The sequence below is a fragment of the Oncorhynchus keta genome, chromosome 3, assembly GCF_023373465.1.
Source record: "Oncorhynchus keta strain PuntledgeMale-10-30-2019 chromosome 3, Oket_V2, whole genome shotgun sequence".
NCBI lineage: Eukaryota > Metazoa > Chordata > Actinopteri > Salmoniformes > Salmonidae > Oncorhynchus > Oncorhynchus keta.
Window position 1 is genome coordinate 18050956 of NC_068423.1, and position 26940 is coordinate 18077895.

Genomic DNA, 26940 nt, shown 5'->3' on the forward strand with positions numbered 1-26940 from the left:
AAGTACACAGTGCAAGTGTGCGACCTTTGCATGTCATCTGGAATATGCAAGCGTTCTATGATGACATAAGAAGACATTTATAGTTAAGGTAACGTCAAAATGTAGCCATGGATACGTTACTCATTTAAAGGTTGAATAAACACTGTTACGTTAGTTTGTAAGAGCCTTAACTTTAGGCTATTTATTGTATTACAAAAGTAATATTGAATTGTGTTTGGTTGTCAATGCAACCAAATATCAACATTTAGAGGATATGTAGATCTAATGCTTGGATAGTTTCATCTGAGACGTTTCTTGAACTTTTATTTTTGGTTAAGTTTGACATGTGAATCCAACATATAATTTGTTAACTTTTCGTAAAGTTAATAGGCTGTATTTACTGTATTGAAAAAGTGATATTGAATTGTGTTTGGTTGTCAACGCAACCAGATATCAATATTTGAAGGACATGTATCTTTTGTGCCACTGACAAAGTCTGGCTTTAATTCCATCTAGAAATTAGTCATTGATATGTTGGATTCATGTCTCCATTGCAACAAAAAATCTAAGTAATTTAAAGTTTTGTTTGATTTAGTCATATTCTTTCATTTAGATTTTTGGTTGAGAAGGAGAATGTGAATCCAACATAGAGAATTTGTAGACAAATTGGAATTAAAGCCAGACTTAAGTCAGTGGCACAAAATATACATCTCCTTCAAATGTTGATATCTGGTTGCGTTGACAACCAACACAACTCAACATCCAGTTTGTCTACAAATTAACAATTGATGTTGGATTCACGTATCCATCTCAACCATAAATCTATGCAGAAATCACTCCGCCATTTCCTGGTTGCATAAATTCTAATAGTTTGCCTAATTTCAGGTTTTGTGACAACAAGCAAGTACAGTGTAGAGAATCATTGTACCATTTAACCACTGTGGAATATATTTTCAATAACCAACAATATTGTAATTTCAGCTGTTTGAAGCTGGTGTACAAAAGTAAAAGATGCAAGAACGAAACTTAAGAACGGGGAGCATAGAAATAGTGCACATAGAACAGATGTACCGCTTCTTAGACTTGCTTTCAATGAGAATGACAGATATATAACACACATCTCTATGGGAATTTGGCCAGGTTGCCCAAAAAGTTGCATACAGTATTGTGGCTTTAATAGGACTAAATCAAATCAACTTAGGTTTTTGGTTGAGATGGAGACGTGAATTCAACATATGAATTATTAACTTGATGATTACATTTGAAATCAACCAAACCTTGAAACCATAGGCCTATATGTTTTGTATATTTTTTGTTGAACCCTGGGTTGAATAGAAACAATAGATGTTGATGACTTCACAAAATGATGCTACAGTATATAGGCCTAAATAGTCTCATTGATGATATATTATAAGTATGGTCCCATTTCATTTGCTCTGTTTAACCTACCCTTTGGTGGACTTCGATAGCAACAGTGAGTCTATTTAGTTATTAAGAGATGCCTCAATAATCATTCTCACAATAGCAAATTGGAAGAAGTCAATGACTAATATCAAAGCAGTGCTTGGTTAAAACCCTGGATGGGAGACCAAAGGGATAGCTGTAGATAGATCAACTCTCCAGTAGGAGGTGCTGTCCAGCCTGTTGTATTTGGTTCTGATAGTGGATATAACGTTGAAGATCTTAAGTTGTTTCAAAGGTACAAATTCCACATATTTTATACAAGGTTTGTCTATGTTGAAAATTGGTTACCATGATGACATAATACATTGCACCCTCAAAACAACAGTTTTGTTGGTTACTTTTGCAAATCCAATGTGTTTTTCACAGTATGGTGACAAATTATGTTTAAACAACGTTAATTCAACCAGTTTCAGCCTTGGGTTCATCAACCGAGCATCAACCGAGAGATACTTCTGGCGCCGACAGAGATGGCCGCCTCGCTTCGCGTTCCTAGGAAACTATGCAGTATTTTGTTTTTTTTAGGTGTTATTTCTTACATTGGTACCCCAGGTAATCTTAGGTTTAATTACATACAGTCGGGAGGAACTACTGAATATAAGAGCAACGTCAACTCACCATCATTACGACCAGGAATATGACTCTCCCGAAGCGGATCCTGTGTTTTGCCTTCCACCCAGGACAATGGATCGGATCCCAGCCGGCGAACCTAAACAACGTCGCCGTAAAAGGGGCAAACGAAGCCTACTTCTGGACAGGCTCTGGAGACGGGCACATCGCGCACCACTCCCTAGGATACTACTCGCCACTGTCCAGTCTCTTGACAACAAGGTTGATGAAATCCGAGCAAGGGTAGCATTCCAGAGAGACATCAGAGACTGTAACGTTCTTTGCTTCACGGAAACATGTCTCACTCGAGAGACGCTATCGGAGTCGGTGCAGACAGCTGGTTTCTTCACGCATCTCGCCGACAGAAACAAGCATCTTTCTGGTAAGAAGAGGGGCGGGGGGGGGCATGGCTTATGATTAACGAGATGTGGTGTGATCACAACAACATACAGGAACTCAAGTTCTTCTGTTCACCTGACTTAGAATTCATCACAATCAAATGTCGACCGCATTATCTACCAAGGGAATTATCTTCGATTATAATCACAGCCGTATATATTTCCCCCCAAGCAGACACATCGATGGCCCTGAACAAACTTTATTTGACTCTATGTAAACTGAAAACCACATATCCTGAGGCTGCATTCATTGTAGCTGGGGATTTTAACAAGGCTAATCTGAAAACAAGACCCCCTAAATTCTATCAGCATATTGATTTTGCAACCAGGGCTGGTAAAACCCTGGATCATTGTTATTCTAACTTCCACGGCGCATATAAGGCCCTCCCCCTCCCTCCTTTCGGAAAAGCTGACCACGACTCCATTTTGTTGCTTCCAAACTACAGACAGAAACTAAAACAAGAAGCTCCCCCGCTCAGGTCTGTTCAACGCTGGTCCGACCAATCTGATTCCACGCTTCAAGACTGCTTCGATCACGTGGATTGGGATATGTCCCGCATTGCGTCCAACAACAACATTGACAAATACGCTGATTCGGTGAGCGAGTTCATTAGAAAGTGCATCGGCGATGTCGTACCCACAGCAACTATTAAAACATTCCCAAACCAGAAACCATAGATTGATGGCAGCATTCGCGCAAAACTGAAAGAGCGAACCACTGCTTTTAACCTGGGCAAGGTGACCGGAAACATGATCGAATTCAACAGTGTAGCTATTCCCTCCGCAAGGCAATCAAACAAGCTAAGCGTCAGTATAGAGACAAAGTAGAGTTGCAATTCAACGGCTCAGACACAAGAGGTATGTAGCAGGGTCTACAGTCAATCACGTATTACAAAAAGAAAACCAGCCCCGTCGCGGACCAGGATGTCTTGCTCCCAGACAGACTAAATAACTTCTTTGCTCGCTTTGAGGTCAATACAGTGCCACTGACACGGCCCGCTACCAAAACCTGCGGACTCTCCTTCACTGCAGCCAACGTGAGTAAAACATTTAAACGTGTTAACCCTCGCAAGGCTGCAGGCCCAGACGGCATCCCCAGCCGCATCCTCAGAGCATGCGCAGACCACCTGTTCCCACATGCTTCAAGAGGGTCACCATTGTTCCTGTTCCCAAGAAAGCTAAGGTAACTGAGCTAAACGACTACCGCCCCATAGCACTCACTTCTGTCATCATGAAGTGCTTTGAGAGACTAGTCAAGGACCATATCACCTCCACCCTACCTGACACCCTAGACCCACTCCAATTTTCTTACCGCCCCAATAGGTCCACAGACGACGCAATCGCAACCTCACTGCACACTGCCCTAACCCATCTGGACAAGAGGATTACCTATGTGAGAATGCTGTTCATCGACTACAGCTCAGCATTTAACACCATAGTACCCTCCAAACTCGTCATTAAGCTCGAGACCCTGGGTCTCGTCCCCGCCCTGTGCAACTGGGTACTGGACTTCCTGACGGGCCGCCCCCAGGTGGTGAGTGTAGGTAACAACATCTCCACCTCGCTGATCCTCAACACTGGGGCCCCACAAGGGTGCGTTCTGAGCCCTCTCCTGTACTCCCTGTTCACCCACGACTGCTTGTCCATGCACGCCTCCAACTCAATCATCAAGTTTGCGGACGATACTACAGTGGTAGGCTTGATTACCAACAACGATGAGACAGCCTACAGGGAGGAGGTGAGGGCCCTCGGAGTGTGGTGTCAGCAAAATAACCACACACTCAACGTCAACAAAACAAAGGAGATGATCGTGGACTTCAGAAAACAGCAGAGGTAGCACCCCCCTATCCACATCGACTGGACAGTAGTGGAGAGGGTAATATATTTTAAGTTCCTCGGTGTACACATCACGGACAAACTGAATTGGTCCATCCACACAGACAGCGTTGTGAAGAAGGCGCAGCAGCGCCTCTTCAACCTCAGGAGGCTGAAGAAATTTGGCTTGTCACCAAAAGCACTCACAAATTTCTACAGATGCACAATCAAGAGCATCTTGTCAGGCTGTATCATCACCTGGTATGGCAACTGCTCCGCCCACAACCGTAAGGCTCTCCAGAGGGTAGTGAGGTCTGCACAACGCATCACCGGAGATAAGCTACCTTCCCTCCAGGACACCTACACCACCCGATGTCACAGGAAGGCCATAAAGATCATCAACGACAACAACCACCCGAGCCACTGCCTGTTCACCCCGCTATCATCCAGAAGGCGAGGTCAGTACAGGTGCATCAAAGCAGGGACCGAGAGACTGTAAAACAGCTTCTATCTCAAGGCCAGCAGACTGTTAAACAGCCACCACTAACATTGAGTGGCTGCTGCCAACATACTGACTCAACTCCAGCTCACTTTAATAATGGAAATAGATGGAAATTGATGGGAAAAATGTATCACACGCCACTTTAAACAATGCCACTTAATGTAATGTTTACATTCCCTACATTACTCATCTCATATGTATATGTATATATTGTACTCTATATTATCTACTGCATCTTGCCATCTTTATGTAATACATGTATCACTAGCCACTTTAAACTATGCCACTTTTATCTTTACATACCCTACATTACTCATTTCATATGTATATACTGTACTCAATACCATCCTCTGCATCTTGACTATGCCGTTCTGTAGCATCACTCATTCATATATCTTGATGTACATATTCTTTATCCCTTTACACTTGTGTGTATAAGGTAGTAGTTGTGGAATTGTTAGGTTAGATTACTCGTTGGTTATTACTGCGTTGTCGGAACTAGAAGCACAAGCATTTCGCTACACTCGCATTAACATCTGCTAACCATGTGTATGTGACAAATAAAATTGGATTTTATTCTGATTTGATTTGGTATGGTATTGGTTGAGGGACCTGTGGACCTATGGATCTGATGTAGCCTAGAGTGGCTACTTCAGAGTGGTGCAGCGGTCTAAGGCACTGCATCTCAGTGCAAGAGGAGTCACTGGTTCAAATCCAGGCTGTAATACATCCGGCTGCGATTGGGAGTCCCATATAGCGGCGCACAATTGGCCCAGCATCGTCCGGTTTTGGCCGGTGTAGGCCGTCATTGCAAATAAGAATTTGTCCTTAACTGACTTGCCTAGTTAAATAAAGGTAAAAAAATATATATATATATTCAAATAAAAGCCTATGCCCTCAGCTACCTAGCCTATAAAAATACAACAAATAGCTTATTCACTAACACATCAAAACAAATTTAGCCTACATAACCAGTTGTCTTCATATCTTCAAACAGTGTTGGTGTGATAAGTAGCCTGTTATTAGCATGTTATTACATAGCTTTAGTCCGCTATGAAGTAGGACCGGCCAGTATCCAGCTATTCAACACACATGTAAATAGAAACTCAATGAACATACATTTTGCTATATTTCAGGAGTAACTCTTATTCCTATGGAATTTATTATTGTATGTATCAATCAATAACTTTGTGTCAGCCACCTTTCAGTCGTTTACGTCAGTCTTAGACAGGACATGCCCTCAATTCTGTCCAGAGCTATGTTAAATCAAATCAAATGTTATTTGTCACATGCTTTATACACAACAGGTGTAGACTAACAGTGAAATGCTTACTTATAGGCCCTTCCCAACAATGCAGAGAGAAATACAATAGTGAAATAATAGAAAAGTAAAACACCTTTTATAATAAAAGTAATTATAAATACACATGAGTAACAACAACTTGGCTATGTACGCGGGGGTACCAGTACCGAGTCGATGTGCAGAGGTGCGAGGTTATTGAGGTAGATATGTACATACAGTATAACTAAGAGTGAAGTGACATATAGTAAACAGTAGCAGCAGCGTATGTGATGCGTCAAAAAAAGTGTGTGCAAAAAGGTCAATGCGGGTAGCTATTTGGTTAACTATTTAACTAACTATTGAACAGTCTTATGGCTTGGGGGTAGAACCTGTTCAGGGTCCTGTTGGTTCCAGACTTGGAGCATCGGTACCACTTGCCGTGCGGTAGCAGAGACAACAGTCTATGACTTGGGTGGATGGAGTCTTTGACAATGTTTAGAGCCTTCCTCTAGAGGTCCTGGATGGCAAGGTGCTCGGCCACAGTGATCTACTGGGCTGTACGTACTACCCTCTAAAGTGGGTAGTGTGGCCGGATGCCAAACCTTTTCCATACTAAGCGGAGATGCAGCACATCAAGATGCTCTCAATGGTGCAGCTATATAATTTTTTTGAGGATCTGAGGGTCCATGCCAAATCTCTTCAGCCTTCACGACTGTGTGTGTGTGTGTGTGAACCATGTAATTCCTTAGAGATGTGAACACTGAGGAACTTGAAGCTCTCGACCCACTCCACTACAGCCCCGTCAATGTAAATAGGGGCTCTTCGTTTCCTGTAGTCCACAATCAGCTCTTTTGTCTCACTGATGTTGAGAGAGATGTTGTTGTCCTGGCACCACACTGCCAGGTCTCTGACCTCCCTATAGGCTGTCTCATTGTCGTCGGTGATCAGGCCTGCCACTGTTGTGTCATCTGCAAACTTTATTGACATGGTAGTCTACCAGGGGTGGACTGGATATCTGGCATTTTGGATAAATGCCAGATGGGCTGGTCCATGATTAAAACAACAATGATACATATGTACTTAGGAATTCAAAAATGGATTTAAATACATTACACAACACTATTCAGTGTACTTGATCCTGTATTGATCATACAGATGGATCGGTGACTTCACTTGGACTCTGAGCCACTTGGTATTGACAGGTCCCAAGACTGATTAGGGCTGCAGCATGTTCAAGTCACTGCTGTAGCTCATTTGAAGGAGAGAAAAAGGCCCGAGCCTTACAATCAATGGGTGGGAGTGAATCTGACACAAATATATTCCTTATACATTCGCCTGGTCCCTGAAGATGTCTAGTGCTGTCCTCTGTGGGTAACGACCGCTAACGGAGGTGCATTATACTCAGAGGAACCTTCAACTGTCATTGTCCAAGGAGGTGAAGCGAAGTTGTTTGTGATAGGTGCAAAAAGGAAAATAAATTGAGAATGTAAATACACTTGAAGTCAGAAGTTTACATACACTTAGGTTGGAGTCATTAAAACTTGTTTTTCAACCACTCCACAAATTTCTTGTGAACAAACTATAGTTTTGGCAAGTCAGTTAGGACATCTACTTGTGCATGACACAAGTCATTTTTCCAACAATTGTTTACAAACAGAGTATTTCACTTATAATTCACTGTATCACAATTCCAGTGGGTCAGAAGTTTACATACACTAAATTGACTGTGCCTTTAAACAGCTTGGAAAATTCCAGAAAATTATGTAATGACTTTAGAAGCTTCTGATAGGCTAATTGACATAATTTGAGTCAATTGGAGGTGTACCTGTGGATGTATTTCAAAGCCTACCTTCAAACTCAGTGCCTCTTTACTTGACATCATGGGAAAATCAAAAGAAATCAGCCAAGACCTCAGAAAAGAAATTGTAGACCTCCACAAGTCTGGTTCATCCTTGGGACCAATTTCCAAACGCCTGAAGGTACCACGTTCATCTGTACAAACAATAGTATCATCAAATCATCAAAATCAAATTTATCAAATCAAATTTATTTATATAGCTCGTCATACATCAGCTGATAACTCAGTACACAAGTATAAACACCATGGGACCACGCAGCTGTCATACCGCTCAGGAAGGAGACGCGTTCTGTCTCCTAGAAATGAACGTACTTTGGTGCGAAAAGTGCACATCAATCCAGAACAACAACAAAAAACCTTGTGAAGATGCTGGAGGAAACAGATACAAAAGTATCTATATCCACAGTAAAACGAGTCCTATATCGACATAACCTGAAAGTCCGCTCAGCAAGGAAGAAGCCACTGCTGAGCGGACTTTCAGGTTATGTCGATATAGGATTCTCCCCCCCCAATTTAGTCCTATTCTTTAACTTAGATTTTTGGTTGAGATGGAGACGTGAACCCAACATATCAATTATTATTAATATGTAGACAATATGTAGACATTTTGAGGTAACTAACTATAAATGTCTTCTTATGTAATCATAAAAAACGTGCATATTCAAGACATCATGCAAAGGTCGCAGGTCTGTGGAGATATAACATTGCCACAGTATAATAATCTGTGCAGAATCTCATACAGAATTAGTAATTTGCGCAATGTACTTTTAATGTAATCTCAGCTATAATCAAGGTCATTTGGTTGTGCTATTAGATGACGCACAGTGATAACATGCTATATTGTCGTATACATACAAAATATCTGACATTGTATTCCCATTTGAACTTTGTTGTGCTTTTAAATGGATGATAGCGACGTGATAAAACGTTTAGAAGACAAGTTTTTCTGTAGGAATTTTGTTGTGCTTTTGGATGGTTGAAAGCATAGTGATAACACAATGGGAATTCAACAAACTTCTGCCTGTCTTTTTGAGTGGGTGAATAAAGGTTGAAAACTCATTGATCAACGTCTCAACCAAATATTACCCACTTTTCCACGTTGGAATGATGTGGTATGCCCAGTAGATTGCCTCACATTCCTGTCCATTGCACATTCAGCACGTCTGGCCTGCTTGTTTAGCAACCATGTCATGTAAGAGGACACACATAAACATCTCCATGCTGTGAGGGTATATTATGAAAGCTTCACATAGGAAGATAGTCCATGATCATTAGATAGTATGCAACACCACGTTGACCAAAGAGAGATCAACCACACTTGTGAGGCTTTGTATTTTTGCAAGGTAATTGGCTGGCTGCATTGACAATGTTTTTTCCCAACAACCAAATACCAAAAGGCCACCTGGAAAATGTCTCCCTCCCAGGATTCCTAACAATAATCTTCATTTTAACGAGTTATGTGTCCTTTTTATCTAGGATCCGACATTTCTGTGATTAAGCTGCTTTCCCTCTGGGACACCCTGTCCCTGTTTGATGATGAGGAGGAAGAGTTTGAGGGGGCGAATGGTGCTTTTATGGTAAGAACATGTCAAACAGTAAATTACATAATATGCACATTTGTTATTTTCTTTATATTACTGAGTGACAATTAGTTGTGGCTGGTCCTGTTACCTTATATCACCAAAACGATTTTCTATCTCATGTGACTACACCTCTGTTTTTGACACATCTATTACTGTCCACACTTACCCTCTAACCCCATCCCCATGTGATGTATCAATATTTGACATGAGTGTGAGTCTTTCCGTCACATTGGACAGGCATCACCTGCTGCTTCTACAGTATTGCATGCATAACCCTCTATTTCACACACTCATGCACATACTCATGCACACACTCATGCACACACACACACACACACACACACACACACACACACACACACACACACACACACACACACACACACACACACACACACACACACACACACACACACACACACACACACACACACACACACACACACACACACACACACACACAGGGTGTTCTGCATATTTCCTCTGTGTGTTGCTGTCTTTACACAGCGCAGCAGCAGTCTAGGGTCACATGATTCTCACCCACTCTCTTTGACACAATGCATGCCTTAAGTTACACACAAATCAAATCAAATTTGTCACATGCACCAAATACAACAGGTGTAGTAGACCTTACAGTGAAATGCTTACTTGCAAGCCCTTAGCCCTTAACCAACAATGCAGTTTTAAGAAAAATACCCCACACTTTTTTTCAAAAAGTAAGAAATAATTCAACAGCAGCAATAAAATAACAATAACGAGGCTATCTATATACAGGGGGTACCGGTACAGAGTCAATGTGTGGGGGCACCGGTTAGTCGAGGTAATTGAGGTAATATGGTTGAGTTATTAAAGTGACTATGCATAGATAACAGAGAGTAGCAGCAACATAAAGGAGGGGTGGGGGGGGGGGCAATGCAAATAGTCTGGGTAGCCATTTGATTAGATGTTCAGGAGCCTTATGGCTTGGAGGTAGAAGCTGTTTAGATGCCTCTTGGATCTAGACTTGGCGCACCGGGTACCGCTTGCCGTGCGATAGCAGAGAGAACACTATGACTAGGGTGGCTGGAGTCGTTGACTATTTTTTGGGCCTTCCTCTGACATCGCCTGGTATAGAGGTCCTGGATGGCAGGAAGCTTGGCCCCAAGTGATGTACTTTCTGTAGTGCCTTGCGGTCGGAGGCTGAGCAGTTGCCATACCAGGCAGTGATGCAACCCGTCAGGATGCTCTCGATGTTGCAGCTTTTGAGGATCTGAGGACCCATGACAAATCTTTTCAGTTTCCTGAGGGGGAATAGGTTTTGTCGTACCATCTTCACGACTATCTTGGTGTGTTTAGACCATGATAGTTCGTTGGTGATATGGACACCAAGGAACTTGAAATTCTCGACCCGTTCCACTACAGCCCCGCTGATGTTAATGGGGGTCTGTTCGGCCCACCTTTTCCTGTAGTCCATGATCATCTCATTTGTCTTGCTCACATTGAGGGAGAGGTTGTTGTCCTGGCACCACACTGCCAGTTCTCTGACCTCCTCCCTATAGGCTGTCTCATCTTTGTCGGTGATCAGGTCTACGGTTGTGTTGTCAGCAAACTTAATGATGGTGTTGAAGTCGTGCTTGGCCCCGCAATCGTGGATGAACAGGGAGTACAGAAGGGGACTAAGTACACACCCCTGAGGGGCCCCAGTGTTGAGGATCAGCGTGGCAGACGTGTTGCTACCTACCCTCACCACCTGGTGGCAGCCCATCAGGAAGTCCAGGATCCAGTTTGCAGAGGGAGGTGTTTTGCCCAGGGTCCTTAGCTTAGTGATGAGCTTCGTGGGCACTATGGTGTTGGACGCTGAGCTGTAGTCAATGAACAGCATTCTCACATAGGTGTTCCTTTTGTCCAGGTGGGAAAGGGCAGTGTGGAGTGCGATTGAGATTGCATCAGCTGTTGATCTGTTGGGGCAGTATGCAAATTGGAGTGGGTCTAGGGTATCCAGGAGGATGCTGTTGATGAGAGCCATGACCAGCCTTTCAAAGCACTTCATGGCTACCGCCATGAGTGCTACGGGTCTGTAATAATTTAGGCAGGTTACCTTCGCTTCCTTGGGCACAGGGACTATGGTGGTCTGATTGAAACATGTAGGTATTACAGACTCAGTCAGGGAGAGATTGAAAATGTCAGTGAAGACACATGCCAGTTGGTCTGCAGATGCTTTGAGTACACATCCTGGTAATCCATGTGTACTCAAATCCCTGCGGCTTTGTGAATGTTGACATGTTTAAAGGTCTTGCTCACATCGGCTACTGAGAGCGTTATCACACAGTCATTCAGAACAGCTGGTGTTCTCGTGCATGCTTCAGTGTTGCTTGCCTCGAAGCGAGTATAAAATGCATTTAGCTCATCTGGTAGGCTCGTGTCACTGGATAGCTCACGTCTGGGTATCCGTTTGTAGTCTGTAATAGTTATAAAAGCCCTGCCACATCCGACGAGCTTCAGAGCCGGTGTAGTAGTATTCAATCTAAATGTATTGATGTATTGATGCTTTGCTTGTTTGATGGTTCGTCCGAGGGCACAGTGGTATTTCTTATAGGCCGGATTAGTGTCCCGCTCCTTGAAAGCAACAGCTCTAGCCTTTATCTCAATGCGGATGTTGCCTTTAATCCATGGCTTCTGGTTGGGTTATGTACGTAAGCTCACTGTGGGCACGACGTCGTCAATGCACTTATTGATGAAGCCGATGACTGAGGTGGTATACTCCTCAATGCCATTGGATGAATCCCGGAACATATTCCAGTCTGTGCTGGCAAACAGTCCTTTAGCGTAGCATCTGTGTCATCTGACCACTTCCGTATTGAGCAAGCCACTGGTACTTCCTGCTTTAGTTTTTGCTTGTAAGCAGGAATCAGGAGGATATAATTATGGTCAGATTTGCTAAATGGAGGGCGGTGGAGAGCTTTGTATGCATCTCTGTGTTGAGTAAAGGTGGTTTAGAGTTTTTTTCCCCCTCTGGTTGCACATGTGACATCCTGGTAAAAATGTGGTAAAAGTGATTTAAGTTTGCCTGCATTCATGTCCCCAACCACTAGGAGCACCGCTTCTGGCTCAGTATTTTCATGTTTGCTTATGGCCTTATAGAGTTGGTTGAGTGCAGTCTTAGTTCCAGCATCGGTATGTGGTGGTAAATAGACGGCTACAAATAATATAGATGAGATAGTGTGGTGTACAGCTTATCATAACGATGTCTAATATTACATTGCGCACCAGCTGTTATTGACAAAAAGACACACACCCCCACCCCTCGTCTTACCAGACGTAGCTTCTCTGTTCTGCCTGTGCATTGAAAATCCCTCCAGCTCTATATTATCTGTGTCGTCGTTCAGCCACGACTCGGTGAAACATAAGATATTACAGTTCTTAATGTCCCTTTGGTAGGATAATCGTAATTGTAGGTCATCAGTTTTATTTTCCAATGATTACATGTTAGCAAGTAGAATTGATGGCAATGGGAGTTTACTTGCTCACCTACAGATTCTCAAAGGCAGCCCGATCTGTGTCCTCTTTTACTCTGTCTTTTCTTCACGCAAATGACGTGGATCTGGAGTACACATCCTGGTAAACCTTCTGGTCCTGCTGTGGAGAGCTTGATTACACAGTTGTCCAGAACAGCTGATGCTCTCATGCATGTTTCAGTGTTACTTGCCTCGAAGCAAGCATAGAAGTTATTTAGCTCGTCTAGTAGGCTTGTGTCACTGTGTATGGAGTAAAGGTGGTCTACCGTTTTTTTCCTTCTGGTTGCACATTTAACATGCTGGTAGAAATGAGGTCAAATTGATTTAAGTTTCCCTGCATTAAAGTCCCCGGCCACTAGGAGCACCGCCTCTGAATGAGCGTTTTCCTGTTTGCTTATGTTGGTATACAGCTCATTGAGTGCGGTCTTAGTGCCAGCATCGGTCTGTGGTGGTATGTAGACAGCTACAAAAAATACAGATGAAAACTCTCTAGGTAGATAGTGTGGTCTACAGTTTATAATGAGATACTCTACCTCAGGCAAAACCTTGAGACTTCCTTAGATATCGTGCACCAGCTGTTGTTTACAAATATACATAGACCGTCACCCATTGTCGTACCAAAGGATGCTGTTCTATCCTGCAGATACAGTGTAACTGTATCAGCTGAATGTTATTCATGTCGTCGTTCAGCCACGACTTGGTGAAACATAAGATATTATAGTTTTTAATGTCCCATTGGTGGGATATACATGCTTTTAGTTTGTCCAATTTATTATTCAGCGATTGTACGTTGGCCAATAGGACCGATGGCAAAGGCAGATTAGCCACTTGTCGGTGGATCCTCAGCAAGGCACCCCAATCTCCTTCCGCGATACCTCTTCCGTCTCTTTCTCCTGCAAATGACCGGGATGAGGGCCTGTTTGGGTATCTGGAGTACATCCCTCTCATTAAATTATTTGTCCAATTTAAGGTGAGTAATCGCTGTTCTGATATCCAAAAGCTCTTTTCGGTCATACGAGAACGTAGCAGCAACATTATGTACAAAGCAAATTACAAACAATTCGAAAAAACAAAAACAAAATAGCATGGTTGGTTAAGAGCCAATAAAATGGCAGCCATCCTCTCCGGCGCCATTAGAACAACATGCATTTCTTAAGTTACACACAACATACAACATAACTCCATGGCATCATCAAACCACATTCACATGTCCAGACTCCAGAGTAATTTAAAATATGTGCTGTGCCTCAGATCAAACAAAACTGAATCTCAGTGCTTTCCTCAAGCATTGTTTGAATTCTAAGATGTGCAATCAATCCTACTTATTCAACCGTCCCTGAAATTTGATGAAGATAGCACGGAACAAACTCTGTTTTATCTCAAGGTGGGTGGTGGGTGATCTGACATACCTGGCCCTCTCTAAAGGCACAGAGCAGATGGTATAACCAGTTAAAGGGTCAAGGAATGAGAGGTATTGATATGCAAAGAGACTGGCCCTTCAGCTGTGTTGCATTACAGATTGAGTTTTACAAGAATCCACATGACACTCTGAGGGGAGGAAAGGTGGTCAAGGAGGCAGAACTTCACCCCTGATCCCTGTGCTGGTGGTCTTTTTATGTCTGCCATATTATTTATAGTTTTATTGTCCTATTCAACATTCCCTATCCAAAAAGTATGCCAACCATGCCAGAGATAGGATTGCCACTTCAGCTAGAGTTTAAAGAACATTACCTCATGATAAAGTAATATTTATTGGACAATGTCAGACTTTTCATGTCTGAAAACCTACTTCTGGACTAAAACCTTTTTCAATCGAGATTTTATATTTAAAGTGCTTTTTAGTCCATGTCGAGTAGACTTCATCTGAGTCTGGGGAACCAGCCTTGTCATTCTAAATCCCATTACCACTATGCTGTACGTGTTTAAACTGGAAAACACAGCTCAGTCTTTGTTGATTTAAAAACAACCAAACCTTTAAAATAATTCATTAAATAATTCATAAAATAACTAACTTTTAAATGTTTTTTTTACTACTTTACTCTGTTTGCTGCAGTCTCTGAGCAAGAGACCTAACAAACTATCCTGCATAAATAGGTTTAATATATATTTTTTTTAGCTTTCGGTTCAAGGGTTTTGTTTCTGTTCTGCTTGCTTGTTATTCCACTCATGCTGTGGCTCATGACTTACAACACTTTTACAACTTGACAACATGAACATATCTTGTTCACTTGTATGTTGTTCTGAAACTGTATCTCAGTCCTTATGTACGTCGATGTCCTGTCACCCATTTATGTTGATAGCTCACTCCTGCCCGGTTTACATCTTCAACTACCATCAGATAAACATTTTCAAGTGACTTTTTCCTGTAACAAAAAAAAGTATTACACTGTTTTTTTTAATTAAAGAAAATAAACAAAAACACTTAGTGGAGATGAGAAATGCAAAAAAAAACATAACTTGCCAAATGAGGATGGAGGTAAGCAGGAGTGACGTATCTCCCGGTCGTTCCAGCGTTAGGGGTAAGTGATGAGGGTGGGATGTGATTGGCTGGATGTAGCAGACAGGCTGTAAAGCAATGTTTTCAAGAGGGCCAACCTCCCCACAGGAGTAAGATTTTGATCTGAAAGCACAAGAGATCATATCCCCCTCACCTGTCAATACAGGGCTGAACTGAGAAACTATACTTGCAGGTAGAGGGAGACCCTTGCAGGGACAACTTGAGGCCATGGATCCTGCCACTGCAGAAAATGTAAATATACGGTATTCATATAATCAAACAACTTAAACAACTTAAACTTTGACAATAATGATGTGCAATGTTGGTTGATGATACAATGACAAAATGTTGCTTTACAGCCTGTCAAATCAACCAGCATTGCTGTAAAGGTTCTCAACAGTAGCTGTGAGGGGTTTGGTACAAACATGGATTATAATATCTACTGTAATCAAATATGTATACTGATCATATCCATGGCACTACTTGAATGTTGATCTTTAAGCTTTTGGATGTTTTTATATTTGCCTTTCAGTGTTTGTGGGTCTTGTGTTTTTCCTTCTAGCCTGGTCAAATTGAATAGTGAACTCCGAGATCAGGCTGGTTTCACCAGGCTAGTTTTATTTTCATCCGCACTTGTTTAATTATACTACAAATACTGCGCAAATATTTGTGAAGTTATTATTATAATAGTAATCCCATTGGTTTGTGTTACATATTTAAAGTTTTCATTGTGATGTATGGTAGGATTAATAATCACTTGATCAGAGAGCAATTGAGGTGCAACCATGTCCACACACTGCGCTGTAAACACATGTGCAGTTCATGGTATTACATCAACAGGATAGACTATTCAAGTTCCAATCGATGTGAATCAAACAGGCACTTAGATACAAAACAAGAACAGGTGGAGATTCTAAAATGTTCCCAATCATGGAATCTCACTTCAGTAAAAAGTGAAATAACTATTAGGCCTACTGCACAACGTTTTAAGAAAGAAAACTGAGAGTATCTTTGGGAGCAGGTATCGCAACTATTTTTTTAAAAAGAGGATGAAGTGCTGTTTGTCCTTTAGAATGAATATGATCTTTAAGAGGCATGCTAGCCCCTGGTATGGTCTTTCCAGACATCGTCAAAGTCCTAATAAAGTAGTCTCTTCTATGTCAGGGCAAGAGACACATTTTAAATGTAGATGTAGTGGTTACATCTTAATGTTCTGTGTCACTGAGACATATTCTTAGTATAATTAAGACATGCCTGAATACTGCGCCACCCACTTTGCTAAAGATAACATTTATGGTGCTATTTGTCAATTGGACATGGGAATAAGGTAATTGTGACAGGCTGGATTAGTCCAGTGTAACCATTAAAAATGAGCTATGTTTCACTTGTTCATTTTGAGCTCTACAGATTAGTGTGTGCTTGTAAAAATACGACAGCTGTTAAACACGTAGCCCATCCATGTGACTCAGTAGAAAGATGTACAAATGACCTCGACTAACCTGTACCTCCTTCACATTGACTCGGTACCGGTACCCACTGTATATATCTTCGTTATTGTTATTTTATTGTGTTACTTATATATTTGTATTACTTTAGTTTATTTAGTAAGTATTTTCTTCACTCTATTTTCTTAAATCTGCGATGTTGGTTTCAGGGCTTGTAAGTAAGCATTTCACGGTAAGGATGTATTCAGAGCATGTGACAAATACAATTTGATTTATCACCGGCTCCAATAAAACTAGTTTAAGGGCAGGAGGCTGCTGAGGGGAGAACGACTCATAATAATGGCCGGAACTGAGCAAATGGAATGGTATCAACCACATGGAAATCATCTATTTGATACCATTCCATCAATTCCACTCCAGTCATTACCACAAGCCCATTGTCCCCAATTAAGGTGCCACCAACCTCCTGTGAGTTTCAGGTAGTAATAATTGTATTGACCAGTGTAAGTAATGCAATGGTACAGAAATCCAATACGATAAAAACGACACAGAAAATGCAGTCTGTCCGTCCGTCAGTCAGTAGACCCACTGAGAAACAAACAGCTACTCATATCAGTCTGTACATAATATGTCACGGGGTAGTAGAACACAGAACACAAGTCATTGAGTTGTATAAATAGATGTTTGGATGCTGTAAAGCCTACTAAGTCATCCCTTCCTGCCCTGTCTGTGTCGTAGCTGAGGCTTGTAGTTACAGTATGTTCTATATGGCAGAGGCTACTGGGCCCGGGGCCAGCTGTTGGTGGGAACTACTGTTTGAGGGGGGAGTGGAAGGCCATTACATAACTGGAGCCTTTGGTCACCGTGCATGGCGGCATGTAGCCATAGAGTTGGTTCCGCAATTCAGGTTTCACTTCCATTCCTGGTACTGACTGATAGAGGCGATGGCAGCCAAAGGCATCCGACTCAGTCCCATGGCTTTCTCAGCTCACCCCTTCCTTCTCCCAAACGTGCCAGCCGGGCCGTGACAGGAAACCTTGCCCTGTGGCGGAGCCAGGCGAGACACCCGGATTAGAACATGATCTCATTGCTTGCCAGCTTCAAATACATATAAGACGTTGAACTGAGGCCTGCAACCGTAGAACACAGACAGTTCACACTGACCATTGACTGGGGATTTGAGCTGATGGGTATTCAAAGAGTGGGTCTTTATGTCTTTTTCAAATCAAATCCAATTTTATTCGTCACATACACATATTTAGCAGATGTTATTGCGGGTGTAGCGAAATGCTTGTGTTCCTAGCTCCGACAGTGGAGTGGTATGTAACAATTCCTCTGGCAATTTTTTAGAAAGCTATCTGCTTTCGTTCCACTAGATTTTTATTGTGATCCACAGAATGACCACAGTAGCAAAGAATTTAGGGTTAGAGTCTGCAATTAGGATTTCGGATGTTGGACTGTGTTCATGACGCTGAGCTGCAACCTCAACAACTCTGAGATGAATATTGACTTCTACAGTAACAGTTTGAGAACGATAATCACATGAAGAGCGGAATTCTCTGTGAAAAGCCTTCTTACACCTGCTGTTGGGTGTATTCTACTCACTCCCTCTATCACAGATGCCAATGGGCATGGGGTCACAGGATTGTCTCAGTTGCTCACATATTCCTAATACAGTGTTTTGTATTCAAGGTTACCGCCAAAAAATGCGAGCCTGGAGAAGCGGAGTATTCAGAGGGAGAATACGAGACATCAGTTAACCAGGAGAAACAAGATGACCTGCGATCTCACAAGGACAGCTTGGCTAACACGGATGTCCCCTTGAATTTAAATGTAAGTCGAATACTATCGTAGCATCCTTAGGGCAATGCCAGCAATCTTGTTAAGAGGTTCAGCCCTAATGAGGTATGTTTATGTGTTGAATAGACAGACATAAGGTTGCGGTTTGAATCTTGGTTGGGAAACCCTGTGAATTTGCTGCAGTAGTTTTGGCACAAAAAGAGTAATCATAAAGATCATGGTACCAAGTATTAAATCCCCAGTTGCGAAGCAACTTTATAGGAGGGCAAGATGTATAGCATCTCTCTAGTTGAAATGTTTGATTCTGCAGGTAGACAAATCTGGACATCTGAGGTTAGAGACAATTGATGACCTCCAGAATATTCTGCAACTGAGGAAGTCAAGAAAGAGAGCGAGAAGAGTACAAGTTCGCAAGCCACCACCCCCACCAGAGACTGTGGTAAGACAGGCCTAGTAGTTGAGTAGGATGTATATATACATAATATTACATTTGTAATGTCTTTATTCTTTCTGAACTTCTGTCAGTGTAATGTTTGCTGTTAATTTTTGTTTATTTCACTTTTGTATATTATCTACTTCACGCCAATAAAGCCCCTTGAATTGAATTGATAAATAATCGAATTTGAGATTTAAGAATAGAGGCAATTAATAAGATTTGACCCAGCATAAGAAGACTGATAACTACTAAGTAACTGCTACGTTCAGGGGTGGACAGGGACCAGAAATTGGCCCTGGCATTTATAACACACTGGACAATTTTTTCCTTGAGGCACCCATTATTAGTGAAATTATTATTATTTTGTGCAACCCCCCCCCAACAAGTCAGACAGGCCCACTGGGCTAAAAATGGACTAGCCCATCTGGCATTTCTGACAGTCCGCCCCTGGCTACATTCAGATGAATCACCATCTCTCCTTGCAGCCTTATTATGTGAATGAGGAAGATTTCTTCAAGGCCTGCGAGGAGAACAAACTGCCATTGATCGAAAGGTATCTGGAAAAATCGGGAGATATCAACGCTTGTGACAATGTGAGTGTTTAGACAACACCGACCAAGCTGAAGTTTGCCAATGCATGTCAGCTCAGCTGTGTCGTGTGTAATGTGTGTTGTAATGCAATGTCCTCCTTCCTATGCCTTTACAGTTCAGACGCACAGGCCTGCACAGAGCTTGCACACAGGGACACGTGGATGTTGTGAAGAGGCTACTGGAGGCTGGAGCTTCAATTGAGTACAAAGACAAGGTACTTTAATGGAAAAGCTCAAAAATAACTGCAGGTCCACGGGAGGAAAGCACTTGGCAATATATTGCACAGTCTTTGATCCTTTACTGTAAAATCAGTTGGTGTTGATGAGAGAAAGGAACAGAGAAAAACAAGGTGGATTTTTGTATAATGTATAATCCCATTGGTTGCCTTCATTTAGCTGGATGCTACTGCTGTCCACTCTGCCTGCCGAGGAGGAAGCACGTCTGTGTTAGAACTGCTGCTCAACAAAGACGGCAGCTTCTCTGCCAGGGATAAGGTAAGACTACAGAACACAAAGCTAACATGCCACTGTGGGTCAGAACATGCACAAATATGACTAAATGCATCAGGGCCAATGTAATCTCTCATGACAAACCTGGACCTGAGATTAGGTTCAATGTGATTTATCCTTACAGATCTTAATTTGAGCCAGTTTGTTACAGCTGGGAAATAATGTGGATTATACTCATTTACATTTTGTTGTAGGGGTTGATACATTTTCCAGAAGAGAAAATGAAGTCTGAAATGTCAAAGTGGAAAATAGAAACTTCAGAAGCCTCTAAACCTTAAACACACTACAAGTTTGACATTTCCAAGATTGCAGGAAAGTTATCCTGCAACAGGGTGATCAAATGAAGATCTTACATCTGTAAATGTTTCTTTGTTCATTCATTAGCTCCGCAGCACTCCCCTTCATGTTGCAGTGAGAACCGGTCACTATGAATGTGCTGAACAACTAGTCCACTGTGGAGCTGACGTCAATGCCAAAGACAGGGTGAGTTATTCTCATTCAGTGTGGGAATTAATTTGCTCCGATATATATACCTTAGAATCTAATCAGAATTTTAAACTGGGTGGTTCAAGCCATGAATGCTGATTGGCTGACAGCCATGGTATAGCTGACCATATACCATGGGTATGACACAAAAATGTGTACTGTTCTAATTACATTGGTAACAAGTTTATAATAGCAATAAGGCACCTTGGGGGTTTGTGGTATATTGCCAATATACCATGGGTAAGGGCTGTATCCAGGCACTCTGTGTTGTACATAAGAACATCCCTTAGCTGTGGTATATCGGTAATATACCACACCTCCCCGGGCCTTATTGCTTAACTAAGTATGAAACACCAATGTAATGGGTCTTTAGCTATGGTTTTGTTTATTTATTTTACACAGGAAGGAGACACTCCCATGCACGATGCAGTGAGACTGAACAGATTCAAAATCATCCAACTACTCCTGCTTCATGGAGCCAATCCAAAACTCAAGAATTGTGTAAGTATTTTACCAACTTACATGCATCATGTAGTCAGAGAATCATACTAGTGATAGCGAAAGGTGACAGGATTTATCCATGAACACAGTGCCATCTTGTGGTGATGAGTAAGATTGCATCTGAGATCAGAAGAAATACACCCAATATCAAATCACAAGAAAACATTAGTCAAAAGTTATTGCTGTAACATACCACTAACTACTATTGAGATAAATACATCTTTGTTTTTCCTCCAACACAGGTGGGAAAGTCAGCATTGGATAGCACTCTGGAGTGGCAAAGTGGGGCTAAATCGATTCTCAGCAACTTCAAGGATGATGCAAAAACTCCTGTCAAGTAAAGTCCTGTTCAATTAAATTGCATTTTATACAGGTCGGAACTCACTCAGAATGAGTAGATAACAGCAAACAATAGCCCAGATCCTTTGTGCAGAGTAGTTGTCAAAGTGATTATTTATCTGTTGATTAAAGACATACAGCCTCCAAGGTTTCATCATAGATGAAGAGGTGAAGGGAGAGGATTTACTCTGCCCAAAATCTGCCCACGCGAGATAAGCCCATCACGCGAATGTCTTGTCAATAGATCATCTTTGGTTTAATTTACGCTAGGCTGACTTCAAGGACCGGAGTCAATTTTTGTGAACTAGCAGAGGTTTGGTCTGGAACTTTGAGCTAACTGCATTTGCTCCCAGGGATGTTTGTTTCTTTATAGGCAGCTTATTGGAAGTCTGAAATGCTAAAGGTTGGTTGACAAATGAACTATGAGGGGGAAAGAGAAAGTTCAACGTTTGGAAAATGTGACATCAGCATGACTATAGTATACAGTCACATTTTTAGAAAGAAATTACTGAATTGATACATTCTTAAATTCTCTTTAATATAAAAAGATAGTCACAAAACAATACTGTTCCGCAGAAAGCAAGCCTGTGGCTTCAACCTGGTTGTGTGGTAGTCAGTGAGAATACAGGATTTGAAAATGCTTGTGTAGTATTAATACACTTCCTGAAGTAACTTCAATGTTTCCACTACATGTTTACCTGTAAATGTATTAAATATACAGCATTGCCTTTGCTATCTGAATTTGATTCCTTTGTCTAAAAGGAACAAGCATCATCATAGTTGCTAATCCATGACAAACTATAACCACTGACAATTAGAAAACAGTCACATTAACACAAAGATATTCATAAAAGGGCATTTACATACACATTCTCTATTCATCCAAAAGCATTTTACTTTCTACTATGCAGTCTCAATCTTAGCCCTCTGAGGCTGTCTCTTAATGGCTGCTCTTTCTTCATAGTGTGTACAATACCCAAGGCAGTCTTTCTTGTTTCTGGAATGACAACACAGTACATTAATTGGTTCCCTTGTGCCACAACTTCTGCTTTGAGACTGATCATTATGTAGTAAATATAGTTTAATGACTGTTATTTGATAAATTACAAAAAAATAACATTCCATAGATGGTTAAATGGGACAGTGAGTAGCCCAAGTGAAGATAACATTTGTGATTTGACCCCAACGTATTGAATTGATCGATCAATAAACAGCATCCTATTCACCTCCATGTAAGTGGACAACACGACAGTTGGTGGAGATTGCAGATTTGCCAAAAAAGTAGGCCTCTGGACCTCTTTCAGGACAACCGCACGGACACAGGTTGGCCTCATCACACCTGCATAAGTCTGCACTCTATTCTAGTAGCCTACATCAAGTACTGTAGAAGGTAATGTATTTTGTAGGGCCCCCTCAACTCAAGGGACTGAACAAGGAGGAGGGACACAAAACACATTTACATTAGTAAAATTCATTTCAGGATGATGTTAACATGCTCAAGGTTCATGTGATTGTCATCTAAGTTGGTAAGACAACATCTCATTTCTATCGTACCTTTTCTGCCCCGCTCGTCACAGTTACATTCTAATTGAAAGATTGTGGTTACATACACCGTTTGAAAATGGCAGGTGGATTAACAGGTGAACAATGAACCGCGATGGGTGTATTTGTTTACCTTTCCTTTGCACATCTCCACGAGACTGATGGAATTTGCGATGGTGTATCTTCTCAAGGTGGAGTCTCGGATTGCAGGTGCGTAACTTATTTCAATGAACACACCTCTTTCAACAAGAATAAGTTACATCACTTTTACTGTATATAAAAAAAGGTATCCACTCCAACCAAAAGAAATAAGACGCAAGTGAGTCACCAAATAAGTTGTTAATTCAAATACTGACAAGTGCCTTGCAAAACTATTCAGACCCCTTGGATACACAAAATACTCTGTCAAAGTGGAAGAAATTATATTTAGTATATGATATAACTAAAATATAGTTGTTGCATAAGTATTCAGCTCCTCTGAGTCCATACATGTCAGAAACACTTTTGGCATCGATTCTTGGGTAAGTCTAAGAACTTTTCACACCTGGACTGTGCAATATTTGTCCATTATTCTTTTCATAATTCTTCAAGCTCTGTCAAGATGTTAGGGATCATGGCTACACAGCCATTTTAAATGTCTCGCCATAGATTTTCAAGCAGATAAGTCAAGTGTAACTTGGCCAGTCAGGAACATTATTTGGCCTTGTGTTGTAGGTTATAGTTCTGCTGAAAGGTGAATTCAACTCCCAGTCTCTGGTGTAAAGTAGACTGAACCAGGTTTTCCATGTCCTTAACACCACCCAGTTTATTTTTATCCTAGAAAAACTCCCCAATGTCATGCATACCCATACCACGATGCAGCCACCACCATGCTTGAAAATAAGGCAGTTACTCAGTGATGTGTTGGATTTTCCCCAAACGTAAGGCCTTGCATTCAGGCCAAAAAGTGTATTCCTTTGCAATATAACCTTAGTGCCCTTCATGAGGCTTTTGAAAAGCTTCCTGGTCTTTGTAGTTGAATCTGTGCTTGAAATGCAATACTTGACTGAGGGATATTACAGATGTATTTATGGGGGACAGAGGAAGGGTTAGTCATTCAAAAATCATGTCAACCCCTATTATTTGACATAGTCCATGTAACTTAATGTGATTTTTTTTAAGACAAATTTTTATTCCTGAACTAATTTAGCCTAGCCAAAATAAAGGTGATGAATACTGATGCAATGACTATATTGTAGTTATGAATTTGTATCTAAAAAAATAAAATAATTCCACTGACAGTACTTTGTGTAGATTGCTGATAAAAAAAACATACATTTTAATCCCGCTGTAAAAATATAATGTGAAGAAAACCAAGGGGTGTGAATACTTTTGCAAGGCACTGTATACATACTTACCCCATTTACTGGAGAAGGGTTGTTTTTCTGTCACTGCTACACAGATGATGTCAACATCGAATGTCATGCAAGCTGCCTATTGAAACAAGTAGAACACCAAAATGAACAGAAGGTTATTTTAACATACATTGTCAGTAGTGGATAATGATGCTGAAAAATGTACTTACATGAAAAAACTTCTCTGTTTTAGGATAGACAGCCACTAAGTCATAGGCTTTGTACTCTGCAGTTTGTCTCTGGCAAGGGACAGATGTTATTATGTTTAAATGTTTAAACTTCTACTGCACACAGAGAATACAAAACCTTAGGAACACTTGCTCATTCCATGACAGACTGACCAGCTGAAAGACATGATCCCTTATTGATGTCACCTGTTAAATCCACTTAAAATTGGTGTAGATGGAAGGAAACAGGTCAAAAAGGGATTTTTAAGCCTTGAGACATGGATTGTATGTGCGCCATTCAGAGGGTGTATGGGCAAGAAAAGATTTAAGTGCCTTTGAATGGGGTATAGTAGTAACGTAAACTCACTCACTTTTGTACATCGCCTTGGTCCGTACAACTGACCTTATTTTAGCGCCCCAAAAACATTATACTTCCAGATCAATTGTAATGTTAATACCATAGTAAAGCACAATTTCTCCCCTTTCCAACAAAATAAATTACATGACCTTCACGCTGCCCATTTCTGCATAATTCAAGAAGGCAATGAGCTCCATCGGGTCTTTTTAAAAATGACAGGTGGGGAAGTGAAACCAATGAGTGATAGTGAGACGGAGAGATCACCTGTGGAAAAACTCTGTCCAATTTATCACCTTATCGCCTCTAAAATGTAAATAAAACACTATAAAGAGTTAATATAATGGGTCATTACATACCTATTTGAAGGTCTGTGTCGAATTTGAATCAGGTTTTTAGGGCGGTGCTAAAGTGATCTTCAGAAGTAAACATTGTCTTTTAAGAGTAATGATCGCTTACAGCGACGACGCAAAAAATGACTAGGTATCCCCCTTACCCCGTCACTGTCCATTTCTGGTTTTTAAACGATGAAAGAAGTGCTACACCTGGTGGAGAGATTGTAAGACAGAAATAGTAGCTTTACGCCTGCTGTACGTTACAGCATGACACGTCACGATGTAACAGAGGGTCAGTTCTCTCAACTTTTCTCCAATACTATAGAGCCATTACCATGTCGATCAACGCTTGAATAGAAACGTAGTTCACACCCCAGATTTTGAAGTCAACACAGTCGCTACAGTCCCATTAGTTTTCTTTGCAGCCTCTTTTGAATGTCGTGGTTGCACACATTTATACAGAATGGGGTGAGTTTACATTAAGTGTCAGACACACCGGTTTGAGTGTCAAGAATTGAAATGATTCTGGGTTTCACACAACAGTTTCCCGTGTGTATCAAAAATGGTTCACCACCTAAATCCAGCCAATTTGACAACTGTGGGAAGAATTGGAGTCAACATTGGCCATCATTCCTGTGGAAACGCTTGACACCTTGTGTAGAGTCCATGCTATGACTAATTGAGGCTGTTCTATGGGCAAAAGAGGTCAACTCAATATTACAAAAGGTGTTCCTAATGTTTTATACAGTGTATATTGGACTCAAAGTGTGATGGGTCTGAGGCCACAACAGTCAGTCGGTTTAAAACCTTGATTGTTCTGGATTTACCCTGTGCAAAAAAATATATATTTAGTTATTATCCCACTACATGGAGAAATGTGATACTTTTTCATTATGATAGTATTATGATACTTATTTCATTATTTTTCACTATTACCTTATACATCAACATTACTCCACATTACCTGCACTACGGGAAATGTATCATACAGCTCTGAGACACATTTTGGTTGGCCAATTCCCTGTAAACACAAGCAAACAAATGTTATTAACAAAGGCGAGGACAGCTCTCTTGACTTGGCGAGTTATAAAAACAGGGAACACCGAGCCTACCTGTTTCTTTTGTTGCAAATTAACCACATAATTGATGGCAACTGTGGAGTATCCAACTGAAACATGACAACGTTACAGTACTTGATTAGCAAATCAATCAAGACATCTTTCAGCTAGTTCTGGTCCATCGTACGACGACATATTGAGGATTGCCTCAAGCGATGAACTAGCGCGTAGACGTTAGCAAAGACGAATCTGAAGTTAGTGTTATCTTAACAGTTTTGCAAATGAGAAGATAAAAGCATAGCTAGTTACGGTGAGCTGCTAGCTAACATAACGTTATCCAGGCAGCCATGGTCTTCTTTATACACAAAGGTTTGTGCTAGTTAAACAGTTATGCAAATGTGAAAAGGATCAAACATAGTTACGGTGCGCTGCTGTTGCAATAACATTCTGAATTCGTTTTTTATCTTGCATGTCGACAGTGAGTTAATTGAAATGCCTTATGGG

At 41.2% G+C, this 26940-nt stretch overlaps 1 protein-coding gene and 1 long non-coding RNA gene across 9 annotated transcripts in view; one reads left to right on the forward strand and one right to left on the reverse strand.

Moving 5' to 3' along the window:
* The window catches only part of LOC118368259 (ankyrin repeat domain-containing protein 1-like), a 23361-nt gene extending 1041 nt beyond the window's left edge, over positions 1–22320 (forward strand). The window contains exons 2-10 of one of the 3 annotated variants that reach the window (XM_035752229.2): positions 9381–9481; positions 18616–18756; positions 19034–19162; positions 19645–19752; positions 19866–19964; positions 20146–20244; positions 20644–20742; positions 21148–21246; positions 21489–22320. In XM_035752229.2, coding sequence (XP_035608122.1) covers positions 9381–9481; positions 18616–18756; positions 19034–19162; positions 19645–19752; positions 19866–19964; positions 20146–20244; positions 20644–20742; positions 21148–21246; positions 21489–21587 — 974 coding nt within the window. In that variant the 3' untranslated portion in view covers positions 21588–22320. Of the gene's footprint in view, positions 1–9380; positions 9482–15591; positions 15731–18003; positions 18125–18615; positions 18757–19033; positions 19163–19644; positions 19753–19865; positions 19965–20145; positions 20245–20643; positions 20743–21147; positions 21247–21488 lie in introns of those variants that run through there. The other 2 variants (XM_052491617.1, XM_035752238.2) reach the window with 2 other exon arrangements.
* Positions 22103–26928, reverse strand: LOC118368292 (uncharacterized). Of its 6 annotated transcripts, none has more exons than XR_004822293.1 (5): positions 26491–26928; positions 26343–26399; positions 24692–24760; positions 22812–24600; positions 22103–22582 (listed from the first exon to the last, which is right to left on the reverse strand). It is a non-coding gene; the product is annotated as an uncharacterized LOC118368292 (long non-coding RNA). The 6 variants fall into 6 exon arrangements; XR_004822297.1 differs by having other exon boundaries at positions 22812–23366; positions 24525–24600; positions 24692–26399; XR_008088902.1 differs by lacking the exon at positions 24692–24760.
* Between the last annotated feature and the right edge of the window lie 12 nt (positions 26929–26940).